Genomic DNA, 14,196 nt, shown 5'->3' with positions numbered 1-14,196 from the left:
CGATCCAAACTAATTTTGCGACGCCACCAATAATCCTCCGGGCTTGCGTTCTCAATCTCTGCCACAATGGGCATCTCGAATTCAGCCATCATTGTCATCGTTCTGGTCGCCTGTCTCGCGATAACTGCCTTGGGAGCATCGCTCTTCAAGCATTACAAGCCCGCCGATGGAGAAATCCCCTACAGTCCCGGCTATGAACAGAAGCTGTACATGGCAGACGTACGCGCACGAGGATTCGAAAATCTGAGACGGATCTCTTGGGCAGCAAGGGACCTGGAGTCGCGGTGTATGTTTTCTAACCGACGATCTGCTGATCACCCCGCTAACTGACGCGATTAGATCCTCCAGCGGGGCCTGGCTATTATCGTCCCCACACCTATACCGAAGACTCGGACACGAAAGAGACAGGAAGCTCTTAACTTCTTTCTTTGCCTTTTGCGAATTACGAATATGAATCAATGATGGACGTTTGCTGGCATGGGGCGTTTCACCGTGGCAGTTACACGGGAAACTGGAGTTACATGGAGTTACATTGGGTCTGCGCAGACGGGGGAAATCTGAGACGCAATTGCGTCTGCCTAGTCTCATGGATCAACGATATCTTTTCTGGGAGCATCTTTAGCCGGTCGGCCACAATGTTTTGGGCAATTTGTTTTCTTCCAACTATGAATTTTATGATATGGCCGTGGATCTGCATGCGCCCAACTTATCTTGAAAGCATTGCCCTGTAACCGATTTGCTTGCTTTGATTGTCTGTTGTTCACAGAAATACCATTGCTTTAACCAATTTCAAATACTTTATCCTCCCATTACCATGCAGATCTATGATCTGAACAGACCTCCGAGCTTCAGACAATGACGTCAAAACGAATCAAAGCTCGCAAAATCTCAATTTCTCTGGAATCATAGGCTCTTTTCCAATTTGGATATGCATTAATCTTGACTAATCCCTGCAGCTGCGAGTGAATCGTGCAGAATCGTACATGTCCGATCAGGGCCTCCCTCCACCAGCGAGTCCGCTCTCTCGCGCCCTGTGGAACTTCTCGTCGCAATGGTTCCTCGTCCCCCAAGGAACGGGCATAATAGCCGTGATTCTCGATCGATTGGAATATCAATTCAATGGGTTAATGATACTCGCCAAGATTGTATGGATTTACACCATTGTCCTGCTAGGATCATGTGTCATCCTTTATCTGCTCCGCACCTTCATACACCCAACACACGTCCTACACCAACTACGGACTAACCTCATCGAAACATCCTGCCTCTCATGCATCTCCATCGTGTTCACCTCCATTCTCCAGCTAGCCGTGCTCCAATACGGGGAGAAAGCCGGGCTGGCCATCTATATCATGTGGTGGGTAAACACGGGCATGGCCATAATAGCCTGTCTGGTGATCCCATTTGTCCACCTCCAGCTGCAGCCATCAGGAGCTCGACACATCCCAGCTGCTGCATTGATGCCATTTCTTGCGGCATTGACGTCGGCCGCGGGTGGTGGCACGATATGTCGCCTCGCACACATCAGTCCGCGACTCCAAGTCCCCGCCATCATCATTTCATACCTTGAAGTTGGGGCCGGGTTGGCCCTAGCAGTTGGGTTTGACTCCATTATACTGTTTCAGTACTTTGATTGTGTATTGCAGACCGCCGAGAAGGTGTATGGGGATATGATCTTGTGCGGGCCTTTCGGACAGGGATCGTTTGCGCTCCAGGCCCTAGGTCGTGCTGTCCAGGCGGGTAGCTTTGCGGAGTATGATCGAGGCCAATTCCTCACTGGAAAAGCAGCCATTCCAATTGCATTTGCCAGCCATCTCGTTGGTCTTCTTGTCTGGGGGTATGGGGTATTCTGGTGGTCGTTTGCGATCATAAGCATCTGCCATGCTCTTTACACACAGCCTGGGGGTTTGAAACAAACCCGATTTACCTTGGCTACATGGTCTGTGGTCTTTCCATGGGTGCGCTAGATTGTTTCCCGAGCTTTCTTTTTTTTGTCTAACGATCCTTCGACTTCTCCAGGGCGTTTTTACCAATGCCGCCGTTGAATTTGGGAAAATTATGGACTCCGCTGCCTTTGCCGTGGTCTCCACCGCCCTGTTACTGCTTCTCTTGGTCATATGGATAACTATACAGATCCTGACTTTGAAGGGCATCTTCACCGGGCGTCTTTTAGGCTTGGATCACGGATGGAGAAGGCGACGCCACGACCGGGAGCACACGGAGGCCAAAGACGTGTAAAACATCTGATGGCTTAGCTTGTCTTGGCGTTGGGAGCCTCGCGACTTCGATGCAACGTTGGCCACCAACCCAGATATTCTTCAGGGGCAGGGAGTATACCCTACACCGCCAACGGAGTCGGGCTTTCTCCTACGGAGTATTTTCTCCTATTTTTCTTTCGAAGCTTGGCGACCCGTCCGAATACGTACTAAAGACTTAGGATCGGGGCAACTTTGAGCCTTTGGTCGGCCTTCGGCGCACCGAACTGCCGATGTCTTTTTATAGTGCCCCCGTTATGATCAGCAGCTTGCACTTACTCCGCTCAGCAGAACGGTTTTTATTTGCTGAGATCATTCACGCAGGTCGGGATCTCTAGGCTGCACCGTATGTACATCTCCGGGGACATTTAAGTAGAGTTGCAATGCCCCCTCGTCCCTCGAGGCTGTGAAGCTTGAGGCTGTGAATAGCCCCCAGGGGGCTGCCCCGCGGGCGCATCGAAAACCTCCAAATACAATCAAAGCCTCCGATCAAATTCCCTCAATAAACATCCCATTATCGCGGGTCACGGAGTACTCCGTACAATATGGCTCGGAATCGCAAATGACTAGACTCGGGCTTCGGGCAAATGCAGTTTTATGCTGTGTGTCAAATGACACAAATGACACAAATGGATCCGCATCCGCATCAATGCACGAAGGGCTTCTCCAATCTCCGTCTTCCGTGCAGGGATCCAGATTTTACCGGGCCCGGCTCCCCCACCTGGTTGTCTGTGAATACGAGTACGGCCGTAGGGCCAGGTAAGGCTGACTATTTATTCCGAGACCTTTGCTTGACCCTTTTCAGCTCTCAGCCTCATTCTTCACTTTCGCTTTTTTAAACCTCTCTCCAGTTCAGACACGAAGACCTGCATGCGCCCATCATGGATTGCCCTGATACTATAGCCAGCTACGAAAGCGACACACCAAGTGAAGAACGGTATGTAAGAGACTTCTAGAAAGACGAACCCATTGGATTCTTCAATTCTGCAATCATATTTTATCAGAAAAAAAGCCATATCTAATTCAATCTGCCAGGCCACCAAGCCAGCCGGAAAATATCAAAATTCACTCCAAGTTCCAAATAGCCCGACCACCTCCAAAAGCACCTCAACGACTCCGAATCAGCCCTAAACTACTCCTCCAAGTCCAGCAGCTACCCTCGAACCACCGCCCAGTCCCCGTACTAGAAGTATGGCAACCGCCACTGTGCAGATCAAAGTTAACTAAGGGCTTCCCTCAACGTCCAAAGCTCGGCCCAAAAGATATCTATGCAACACTCAATGAGCCATATATCCCCAGCTCTGTCCCACAGGGACAAGCTCCCTCTCAGCCCCAAAGTACACAACTAAAAGGCGACTCAAACAACCAAGAAAAGGACATCATCGCTGCAATCTGTCAGCCAAGTACCAACAACCCCACATCAGCAATCCACTTCCGCAATGCACGATGCACCTGGCAGGCCAGTACAGTCCCGGCGGGCGACAAAAACATATACAAATTTGTTATCAAAAGCAAAGAAAATACCGGCTCTGAACAGTCCCGGATGATCATGCAGTGGGAGAAACGGACTGTTTCTAGAAGAGAAAGTGCTGCCGGGTCTCACACCGAACATTTTGTTCTGGTGGCTATTGATCGTAAAGCCCGTCGGAAGAGTCGTGTTGCGACTATGAATCCGGGCGGCTTTGATATTACGGTGAGGAAGAGTTCCGTCTTGGACCACTTGAGGACTTGTATGGCGTTGACGGAGCCGGTTTCTGGTGGGAGTTCGGATTCCAATGCGGATTTGGAAATTTGGTTATATACCCTTGTTTTGACGTTGGGGGTTTCGGTGGCTTCTCAGGAGGGGTGGTTGGGTTGATTGGGGTTTGGAATTGAATTTTGGACCTTTTTTTTATGACCTTTCAATGTTCCCAGATTTATGCCTCTTCTATTTTGAGCATCGCGAATACCATTTCAATTTTCTATTAGTGTGGTGTATAAAGAAACTTTTTTAAGTCGACTGCTTTCCCTTATTCCATCGGAACTCTGAGGGCTTTTTGGCAAGTATGAATTTCTAATTTCTGCGTTATAGCACATGCAAGAGTGGCAAGTGTCTTACTACTCCGTATATGATCCAATGATAAACCCTGTTGCAAATACGAGTAAACATACAGGGGGGCCTAAGATGGTACACGTATTCCTTGGTATTCCAGGGTCATTTTAAGCAAAGTCCGCTTTTCAGCTACCAGGTGTTCATCCCTTCTTCGACGGCTTTGATCTGCAATGCCAGCAGACGCGAGTAGTATCTGCTGAGAGCCAAGTTTCCACCCATGAACCAGAATCCAGGGTGGCCACTTCGGCGCCAGATAGTCCGCATTTCACCTTCCTGGTCAAGGCCCCAGATATCGCCCACGCGATCAGCAACTTCGTCGCCGAAAATCACCCGAGTCTCGGTCCTCATGTTCTGGTATCCAGTCGCAAACACAATTTCATCGGCGGGAAGCTCCGTGCCATCTGCAAATCGGAGTCCATGGGGAAGAATCTCGCTGATCTCCTGACCCTGCTTCACCTTCACCTTTCCATCGATGATAAGCTGACTGCCGCCGACGTCAATGTAATATCCACCTCCGCGCTGGAAATACTTCATCAAAAGACCACTCTCTGATGGTCCATTGTCGACCTTGAAGCCGACTTTTTCAGCCCTTCGAGGGTCTTTGCGTCGTTTTGGCTCGTGAGCTTGCTGACTTTGATCTGCTGTGCTTTGAATAGACGCGTTGGGATACTCCACAGATAAAGATCGGCGTCTTCGGTTGGGGGACCGGTCTCATCATAAAGCCCTTTGAAGCTGATTTTCAGGGTGCTGTCAGAGCTCAATACACATGTAGAGCTTCGTTGCACCATGGTGACATCGTATCCTTTTTCGACGAAGTCTTGGGAAATATCGTGGGCTGAGTTACAAGATCCAACGACAACCGCCTTTTTACCCTTTGACTCGGAATTCGCGCCCGAGAATTCTGAGCTGTGGCACATGCGATCTCCCTTGAAGTTTTCCATTCCCTCGAAAGTGGGCAAATTCTTCTTGCCAGAGTGACCGGTAGCTTGAATGACGTGGCGTGGGTGCAGGGTGCGCGTCTCAGTTCCGTTCTCGGTCTGGCGCTCGAGAACAACTGTCCATTCCTTCTTGCCTTCATCCCAAGAAGATGATTTGATCTCAGTCTGGGTCCAAACGTTGAGTTCTCGGAATTTGACGTAGGTCTCGAAGAAATCTGCCAGCTTATCCTTTGGTGTGTATACTGGCCAGTCGGGCGGGAAAGGTAGGTAGGGCATATGATCGTACCACACTGGGTCGTGGAGGACGAGCTGGTGATATCGCTGGCGCCAGTTATCTCCGACTCTCGTTTCTCTGTCGATGATGAGAGTATCGACCTTAAGCATCTTGAGGCGTGCAGCGGCAACCAAGCCACCCTGACCAGCACCTTGATTTTCACGTCAGCTTCTGTCTTTCCTCAACAGCGAGATAAATAATGGCACGTACCAACTATCAGAACCGCCGGGTCCTTGTCTACAAAGTTGATTTCATCGGTACGTCGATCTTTCCAGTTCTTTCTGCCTTGCTGCTCGCCATGCCGGACACCAAACGGCCTTTCCTTCTTTTCCTCGTGTCCTTTCAGGTCAACCAAAGAAGTGAAGACGGTGAAGATCTTCCAGTTCCCATCATCCTCTGCCAATCGCATTACACCGTTTCCGTGCCCATTCTCGGTGGTGACCTTGAAAAAGAACTCAATGCCGAGGACATCACCAAACCCATCAATAGCACCTTTATGCGGTGACTTGAAGGGAGATGATCGGTCAATCTCAATTTTGCTAGGTGGCGCCTCCGTGACGAAAGCAGAGACGGCTTGAGGCCCCTCGCGAGTATGGTAGTCCCACGAATAGCACAGGTGGTCGCGCCAATAGCAATTGTCTAGGAAAAGTGATGAAACCGCTGCCTTGTCCCTGGCTGCCAGGCCTTTGTTCAGTTGCTCAATGATTCCGTCCGCAATGCTGTCTACCTCCAGCGACGGGGATTCTGACATGGACTTGGGGAATTCACCGAACGGGACGTTGTATGAACCCGGCACTACTCGCTCTCGCGATGGTATTTCGGCAGAATCTCCCATTTTGACGAGTGTATTTGAGATGATTATTGTTGAGAGTGTGGGGGATTGGAAGAAATGGGAAAGTTGGGGGAGTTGATAGCCCCTCAGTTCTGCCAGAACCCCGCACGCGTGTGGATTTCTCACCTGCATGGGCGATAACCTCCGTGGGGAGGATGGATGAATAAATCGCCTTGTACTAGCAGTGCCCAGTGGTCAGACTAGCTATTCAGCTCCTAGGGGGCCTTGATCTATCTATAGACAGGTTCGAGGTGGAAATTTCGACTGATTCTCGTTGGCTTCTTGGAATCTGATGTCAAATGGGTTCAGTCATCTTTTATTTGTATTGAACTACTGTTGATCTCATCGGACGGTTCGGTCATCGAGATAAATGGGTACTTTTTGGTCCCAAGGCCTTGTCCTCCACGGATCTCGACTGGGGGTTATCCCGGCAAATGTCACAAAGAGGTGACACTTATGCTTATTGTATGTCTTGTTTTCTTCTTTCTTCTTCGTTTTCTTTTTCTTCTCTTCTCTCTTCTTTTTCTTCCTCTTCTTTCCTTCTTGGTCTTGTCTTTGTTCTCCTCCTTGGTAGATAGCTTCTCAATATATGCCAGCGTCCTACACGACAACCATAACTGCGGAATATATATAGTTCTCCTTCTTCCTCCAGTGAGTGATGATCGACAACAATCCTTTGCTATTGGCCAAATCAATTATGATGCTAGATAAATTAGGAGCAACGCTAACTCCACTTCTCTAAGAGGGGTAAAAAAGCACAATCCCAAGTGCTTTGAATGAGGATAATTGCTCTTGCTGTGGGCTTTGGCCTAGAAAAAGCCTTATTGAAGTGTATAGCATAATAGTGGTGGCCTATACATGAACTAGCATCATTGGTCTAGTGGTAGAATTCGTCGTTGCCATCGACGAGGCCCGTGTTCGATTCACGGATGATGCACATTTCTTTTTGTCCATTTTTCAATGGACTCGTATTTTTTTTTGGAACAAATTCCTACCCAACAAGTGTCGGAATTATCTGTCATTGTTCTTTTCATATTAATTCAATCATCTTGGAGTCTATTTCGCATTTCTCCTGTCGCCTAAATGTCCCTCGCAAAAATTGGCCCCCAAGGAAGACTTAAGAATTGCCTGGATTGCCTCATCTCCTCGCCACTGTTGATTCGTGGATCTCAGAGTGGAGTATATAGATCGAGACATTATGTATTCATTTAGCGAATATCGCATTGGACCTCGAATAATAGCAATCTCTTGGTCTGGAGTAAGGACCAACAGTTGCCAATAAAGCTTAGCCCCTGGAGCACAGATGCTAAGCAACTACATGTACCTAGATAGCACTCAAGTACTCCGTACCCCGTATGCAGTAGTATAATCCTTAAATAGAGATCTCGTCGAACATCGAAATCCACCTCGACCTTATTCAAAGCCGAAAGATGATTCCTATCTGCCATGATGGCACCATGAGATATCGGTGTTTAGGCGTACGCACTACCGCGGAAAGGGAACGCCAAGAGGACATGGGCAAGTGAACTGGCCCAGGTGAGACTAGAACACCCAGCCAATTTACCTGAATCCTGCTATTTCCTTTTAGCCCGCTAGGCCTCGGATCTAAACGCGGGGGACCTTTTTTCGTTTTCTCCTGTCAATCGCTGGTCCATGTTGACCATCACTTCATATCCATTGCATTGAATATGCTGGACTCGTAACCTGAATCTGCCATGACTCGGGCCCAGCGCCAACTGTTAGGCGCTTGCCTTGGAGTTTTCCTCTTGTGCGTGCTCTACCGTTATCATCGCACTGCCGAAAACCTGCCCCCTACACACTTCTCGACCGGCCTCGATGGCAAAACTGATTCTCACTGGCCGGTGACGGAAGTCCAGCAATTTCCGAAGATTCAATCGACCGCCTTAGACCCATCCATCTCTACCCGCGCGAGACAGTCGTCTGTGAAAGACGCTTTTGAACGATGTTGGCAGTCATACCAGGCACTTGCATGGGCGGCGGATGAGTTTACGCCGCTCAGTGGTAGCTCCAAAAATGTGCTGGGAGGATGGGGCAGTACACTGATTGATAACCTGGATACACTGTGGATCATGGGGATGCACGATGAATTTAAGGAGGCCGTGACTACGGTGTCACACATTCGTTTCTCAAGAACGCAGTCGCCCGAAATCAATACCCATGAGGCCAATATCCGTCTACTGGGAGGCCTGTTGGCTGCATTTGATCTCAGCGCCGATCAAAAATTGTTGAGGAAGTCCATCGAGCTGGGAAATATGCTTTACGCTGCATTTGACACGCCCAACGGAATGCCCATCATTCATTGGGATTTAAATAGGGGTTCTCACAAGAAAGAGAAGCTCACAGAGGAAAGAGTACTTGTCGCGGAACTGGGCTCCTTTATTATGGAGTTTACAAGGTTGTCCCAGATCACCGGTGACCTCAAATACTTCGATGCCGCCCAACGAGTAATGGAATTTCTTGAAAGCCAGCAAGACAATACTCAAGTCCCAGGTCTCTGGCCTGTATCCATGAATGCTACAGCAGAGCTCTTCTACGAGGATAACTTTACACTGGGGGCTGAAACAAGCTCTCTGTACAAGTCACTACCAGGAGCATACGTATTGCTAGGGGGACGAATGCCCATGTATCGCAAGATGTACGAGAATGCCACGATGGCAGCTTCGGAGAACAATATTTTCCGACCAATGAACCCCGAGGACAAAGACATCCTTGTCTCCGGTAATATTCGAGCCGTGAGAGAAGACAGCAAAACGCAGATATATCTAGAGTCACAGGTGCAATATCAATCCTGTTTTGCAGGTGGCATGTTCGCATTAGGGGGCGCACTGTTCAATAATCCCACCCACCAAGAAATCGCCCACAAGTTGGTCGATGGTTGCATCTGGGCTCACCAAGTTATCCCGCTAGGAATCATGCCCGAGGCTTTTGATGCGGTTCCGTGTGCCTCGCAAACAAACTGTCCATGGAGCGAGTGGCATTGGAAGCAAGAGGTGTGGAAGAACGCGAATAGTCTCGAGCCAGAACCGATTCCGAATCTCAACGTCAATAAGTTTATCAAAGAGCATCGTCTGCCCAAGGGATTCACCGGAGTCCCGAAGACTGCTTATAACCTGCGCCCGGAAGCCATCGAGAGCATATTCACTCTCTACCGCATTACTGGCCGTGAAGATCTACTCGATGCAGCTTGGAACATATTCCAGGCGATACAGAATGCGACGCAGGCGAAGAATGGTAATGCGGCCATCGTTGACGTTACCGTCGAGGGCGGGGAACCGACTCTCGAAGACTCGATGGACAGCATTTGGATGTCGCGGACCCTCAAATATTTCTATCTCATGTTCGGCTCTTCAAATACGATCAGTCTAGATGAGTTTGTGTTCAATGCTGGAGGGCACCCCCTGAGACGCCCAAGTGCCTCATGAGATGGGCATCGGGAAAAAAAGCCGATGTGTTTCGTGCCATGTTCAATTTTTATATTGTCTGAAATGGGCGGATTCTTGAGTTTAGCATTCATTATCATCATATTAACTATTGTATCCTACTGTTATATCCCATACCGAAGGCGTTGTGCTTAGCTGCGACTGAGGGTCTTTACCATCAATATGAGATTATCTCCGAGCTCATGCTTATGTTGTAGAAGGGAGCAGGGCTAATAGGCGCTCGGATTAAAATTAGATCTAAATACGTGTTGTTATAAAAGCCCCCTTGTCTGAGACACAGTTGCAGTCTCGAACGGTCGGGCTCCTCTTTTGCTCTAAGCCACGAAGGATCTGGAGCTTGGCGTGGGGTTGAGGCATGTTGACACACATTGACTCATGAATCTTGAAACGATAAAATGATGAAGATGAGCCAACGAACCCCAGGCATCAAACGTAATTCAAGTCGACATCCAACATGATCACCCTCGAGTCCACAAGATTGCGACCGGCCCAGTCAACCCCTACATCAACACCCCTGTCCATCCTCGACGCGACAGTCGCTCGCTTCGCCCCAACAGGAGGAATCTGGATCTATGATCAACCTGCCAATGTGGACCGAAAAACCTTGATCGACAACCTGCGGATCTCATTAATCGAGACTCTATCCAAATTCCCTCATTGGGCAGGCCAACTCCAATGGACACCCTTCAACCCCAAAGGAAAACACACAGAACGCTTCAATCGCCCATTAATCGTGTATGGAACGGATGAAGATCCAGGCGTGGAATGGAGAGTCGTCGAACATCCCACCGGAGTGGCTGATATCGTCCCCACAGCCCAAGACCGGGCCTCATCCACCACTGCATCTCGCCCCGGAGCATGGGCAGGCGATAACTTCGACCAGCAGCTATTCATCTCACCCAACCCTCTGGCATTAGCCAATCTGCGCGACTATGCCGGTCTACCAGGTGTGCAAGTTCAAATTACACTTCTTCGCGACGGATGCTACGCCATCGGAGTCAAGATCGCACATTGTCTAGCAGACGCACAGGCCTTGATGGTCTTCGTGCATCTCTGGGCATTCAACAGCCAAAACCAGTTCGGACATAACCCCGAATCCCCACTACTGGGCGAGCCCATCTTCGATCCCATGTCTTTGGATAACCGAGCTGCGGGGAATATCGACAGCACCGAAGCAGACCAGGATATCATAAAGACCGCGCGCCAATTACCTCTGCACCGGTATAGCTGGTGGGATACCGCCGATGAAGGATACCCCCAATTCTGCATCCCGACGACAGAAAACTCCAAACCTGCGCCCGCAGACTTCAACCACAACCTAATCTCACCCTCAGAACCAGCGCCTTGGCTTTCGTGGGACTTCTCCCGACCAGTCAGCCATACCCAACTACACTTCACCGGCGCAGAGCTTCGCGAATTCCAATCCCTTGCGCTGGAAACAGGGTTTCGAAGTGATATCTCCCGACTGGACGCTCTGCTGGCACACTTATGGATAAAGATCACGCGAGCACGCGGATACGCAGATTCCTCGAAACCCGTCTATCTCGATCTAAGTCTCGGCGCACGAGCGCGTGTATCGCCCGCTCTGCCTGATGCATTTATCGGATCACCGCTGTTCCTAACCCACGTGGGGGGACCTGCGTCTTGGGCGTGTAAGCAAACAGTAGGCGAAATGGCTAGTCGAATACGGGAGACGATGAAGGGGTTCACGGCGGATGCTGTAGGTGCGATGCTGCACGATGCTGCATATGAGGTATCACCGCAGCGACTGTGGCAGGCGTTTGTGGGATCCGAACATACGCTTGCCACGTCGTGGTTGCGGCTGCGGCTTTACGAGGTGGATTTTGTTGGGAGTAGGCCGCGGTATGTGCATGCCGTTATGCCGAGGATGGATGGGTGTCTTCAGATTATGGATAGTGCGGTTGGGGACGGGGGGATGGATGTTGCACTTTATCTTGATAGGGAGGCTATGCAGCGGTTGTTAAATGGTGGGAACTGTACTTGACATGGGAGATGAGGTTTCATCTGGTTGATTTTCAACGAGAAGGAGTACATATCTTGGTTTACGTTCACATAGCCTGAGATTTCAATATCCTGTAACGGGTCAAATTAATTTATACAGAAGAAATAAGAAAAATATGTATAGAGGGCAATATAGCCTACAAACTCATCGAAAGTGCCCGATGTCGCGATGTTCGTTTCCGGCAGCCCGCATCTCGGCTCTTGCGTCCCATCCGACCAAAAGCCAAGCTTTCAAGTGTCTCAGGCTTTCCGCCCCAAAGCTTACTCTTACCAGGTCGTTCTTGTTGGATAGGTGGAACCCAGAAGTGTGTGACTACTGCACCGAGGACCATGCAGGCGCTGAAAACAAGAAGAACAATTCCGTGTTTGCGGGTCGATTCGTTGCCCGGCCCTGCGCCGAAGCGATAATACGTTGAAAAGACCTGTACGAGGATAGAGCCGAGCTTCCCAGCTGCGGCGCTGATGCCATGGCAGGTAGCACGGTATCGAGTTGGGAAGATCTCAGCGGGAATCATGTATGTTGTTGCATTGGGGCCTGGGGATAGTTAGCACAATCTTCATAATTTCACTCTTTCTCCTGATAGCATAAAAGCCAACTGACCAAAATTAAACATTATCTGGCCAACAATATACAGTGCCACCACAGCAGGAGGACCGGAGTAGAGGCTGACGAACATGGTTCCTAGGGCGATAAACAGCGCCGCCAACGCGAGAAACATGTATTTTTGAAGTGCGACTCGATCCAGCTTATGGGCAAAGATGATGAGTAGGATTCCACCGACAAAGCTTCCGATATTGAGCACAACTAGCCCATGTATAGACGTATTCATAAACATCTGGAAGATATTGGCGCCTGGTCTATCGTCGGTCATCCAGTTCGGCGCTGCCTTGGAGATATGAAGTGTGCCCCAAGTCTTGGCCAAGAACTGCGGGCTTGATAATCCAATACCGTAGAACCCAAAGTCAAGCAGGAGCCATGCTAGGGAACAACCAGCCAAGCTGCGCCAGTTGCCCTCGGTCCAGAAGTACCGAACGATATCGGTACGTGCTAGTCGCCAGTGAGAGTTAAGGGTAGCGGGCGGGAGACGGGTGAACTCTTCTTCATCATCATCGTCAATGACCGAACAGGTGGTGATGGATGAGACCGGGGGAAGTTGTATCGCACTACCTGCACTGCATATCGTGCTGTTTCCCCAGTTGACTGAGTCGATCATACCAGCCGTCTCGCTGAAAAGTGTAGATGCATCGAATTCCGCGGTGATGGTGTCGTCTTCGATATCGGCGAGATAGCGTGGGCTCTCTGGAATGGCGAATCGGAAAAGAGTAGCGATTGCACCGGGTACGACCCCAATACCGAGGACCCAGCGCCACATTATGTCAACAGTACGGCTGATATCTTCACCCGGGGTACTGTTACCGCGAGCGACGGCAATAACGATGATTGAGACAATGTTACCTGCGATCTGGCCGAGCGGCTGCATGAAGAAGACGCTTGCCATCATGCGGGCGCGATGCTTGGTCGGGGCAAATCTTGGGAATCAAGGTCAGTTTCTCCACGTTAGCAGTTGTCAAGATTGAGAAACCTACTCAGATGTGATTACTGCGCTCAGTGGGTAGTCTGCGCCAACTCCAATCCCGACACAGATTCTCCACCAAATAAGCCACCCGTAGACGTTCATGCTGCCGTCCACGCCTGTAGAGGACATGACAACGCCCAGAGTGGCAGTAATCAGCAGGACCAATTCAACACCATACATCTTCTTTCGGCCATTCTTATCGGCTAGGAAACCGAAAGCCACTTGGCCCAGCAAGGTTCCACCTAATGTTGCGATGTTGATGCATGCGAGTCGTAACGAGGAAATGTCGTTCCTCCAGTAGACATAGGAGATCATGGGAAGGGCTATATTATTAGCGAATAACTATACCCGATATTAACAGTTAGTCAAGACGTGGACTTTTGATATGAGGCTCACGCACTGTGTAACCATCGAGGAAGAACCCAAGACCAGCAACCAGCACGACAATCCACTGGAAGCCCTGTCGGTCGATAGTCTCGTAAATCTGTCGCGTGCGGACATATCGATCCTAGAACCGAACTGTCAGCAATCGCGCCATACAATTGTTGGGACTGATTTAATGGCTGGGGCTTCTATACCTGCTCGTGGTCAAAATCCCGAGCACGGTCGGTCTTGTACAACCGGGCATGGAACTTGCCCATGATGAACACCTGTGAAGTTGAAGGATCGAGGTTTCAACCCATATCCTGTGTCTCATATGTAGAATATCGAAAGATCCATGATCAGGAGATTCCGAATTGCCAAA

At 49.8% G+C, this 14,196-nt stretch overlaps 7 protein-coding genes across 7 annotated transcripts; 5 read left to right on the top strand and 2 right to left on the bottom strand.

Moving 5' to 3' along the window:
• Positions 1-66: 66 nt before the first annotated feature.
• Positions 67-419, top strand: N7457_009045 (uncharacterized protein; the record flags this gene model as incomplete). Its single annotated transcript, XM_057180088.1, has 2 exons — positions 67-286; positions 340-419. The coding sequence occupies 2 exons, from the start codon at positions 67-69 to the stop codon at positions 417-419; spliced, it is 300 nt and encodes a 99-aa protein (XP_057028474.1).
• A 564-nt stretch (positions 420-983) lies between these two features.
• Positions 984-2,238, top strand: N7457_009044 (putative malic acid transport protein; the record flags this gene model as incomplete). Its single annotated transcript, XM_057180087.1, has 2 exons — positions 984-1,958; positions 2,020-2,238. 2 exons carry the CDS (start codon positions 984-986, stop codon positions 2,236-2,238), a joined length of 1,194 nt encoding a protein of 397 aa, XP_057028473.1.
• An 898-nt stretch (positions 2,239-3,136) lies between these two features.
• On the top strand, positions 3,137-4,113 carry N7457_009043 (uncharacterized protein; the record flags this gene model as incomplete). The annotated part of the gene is made up of 2 exons (XM_057180086.1): positions 3,137-3,192; positions 3,291-4,113. 2 exons carry the CDS (start codon positions 3,137-3,139, stop codon positions 4,111-4,113), a joined length of 879 nt encoding a protein of 292 aa, XP_057028472.1.
• A 363-nt stretch (positions 4,114-4,476) lies between these two features.
• On the bottom strand, positions 4,477-6,394 carry N7457_009042 (flavin-containing monooxygenase; the record flags this gene model as incomplete). Its single annotated transcript, XM_057180085.1, has 3 exons — positions 4,477-4,946; positions 5,006-5,710; positions 5,770-6,394. The coding sequence occupies 3 exons, from the start codon at positions 6,392-6,394 to the stop codon at positions 4,477-4,479; spliced, it is 1,800 nt and encodes a 599-aa protein (XP_057028471.1).
• A 1,712-nt stretch (positions 6,395-8,106) lies between these two features.
• N7457_009041 (glycoside hydrolase family 47 protein) lies at positions 8,107-9,834 on the top strand (the record flags this gene model as incomplete). Its single annotated transcript, XM_057180084.1, has 1 exon — positions 8,107-9,834. One exon carries the CDS (start codon positions 8,107-8,109, stop codon positions 9,832-9,834), a length of 1,728 nt encoding a protein of 575 aa, XP_057028470.1.
• Positions 9,835-10,306: 472 nt separating this feature from the next.
• Positions 10,307-11,857, top strand: N7457_009040 (transferase family protein; the record flags this gene model as incomplete). The annotated part of the gene is made up of 1 exon (XM_057180083.1): positions 10,307-11,857. The coding sequence occupies one exon, from the start codon at positions 10,307-10,309 to the stop codon at positions 11,855-11,857; it is 1,551 nt and encodes a 516-aa protein (XP_057028469.1).
• A 154-nt stretch (positions 11,858-12,011) lies between these two features.
• Positions 12,012-14,092, bottom strand: N7457_009039 (phosphate transporter; the record flags this gene model as incomplete). Its single annotated transcript, XM_057180082.1, has 5 exons — positions 12,012-12,409; positions 12,476-13,404; positions 13,462-13,793; positions 13,852-13,959; positions 14,030-14,092. 5 exons carry the CDS (start codon positions 14,090-14,092, stop codon positions 12,012-12,014), a joined length of 1,830 nt encoding a protein of 609 aa, XP_057028468.1.
• Between the last annotated feature and the right edge of the window lie 104 nt (positions 14,093-14,196).

Source organism: Penicillium paradoxum (assembly GCF_028828445.1).
Source record: "Penicillium paradoxum strain IBT 22861 chromosome Unknown utg000007l_segment0_segment0, whole genome shotgun sequence".
NCBI classification, from domain to species: domain Eukaryota; kingdom Fungi; phylum Ascomycota; class Eurotiomycetes; order Eurotiales; family Aspergillaceae; genus Penicillium; species Penicillium paradoxum.
The sequence above is the reverse complement of the archived record's forward strand: the minus strand, read 5'-3'. Positions and strand labels throughout refer to the sequence as shown.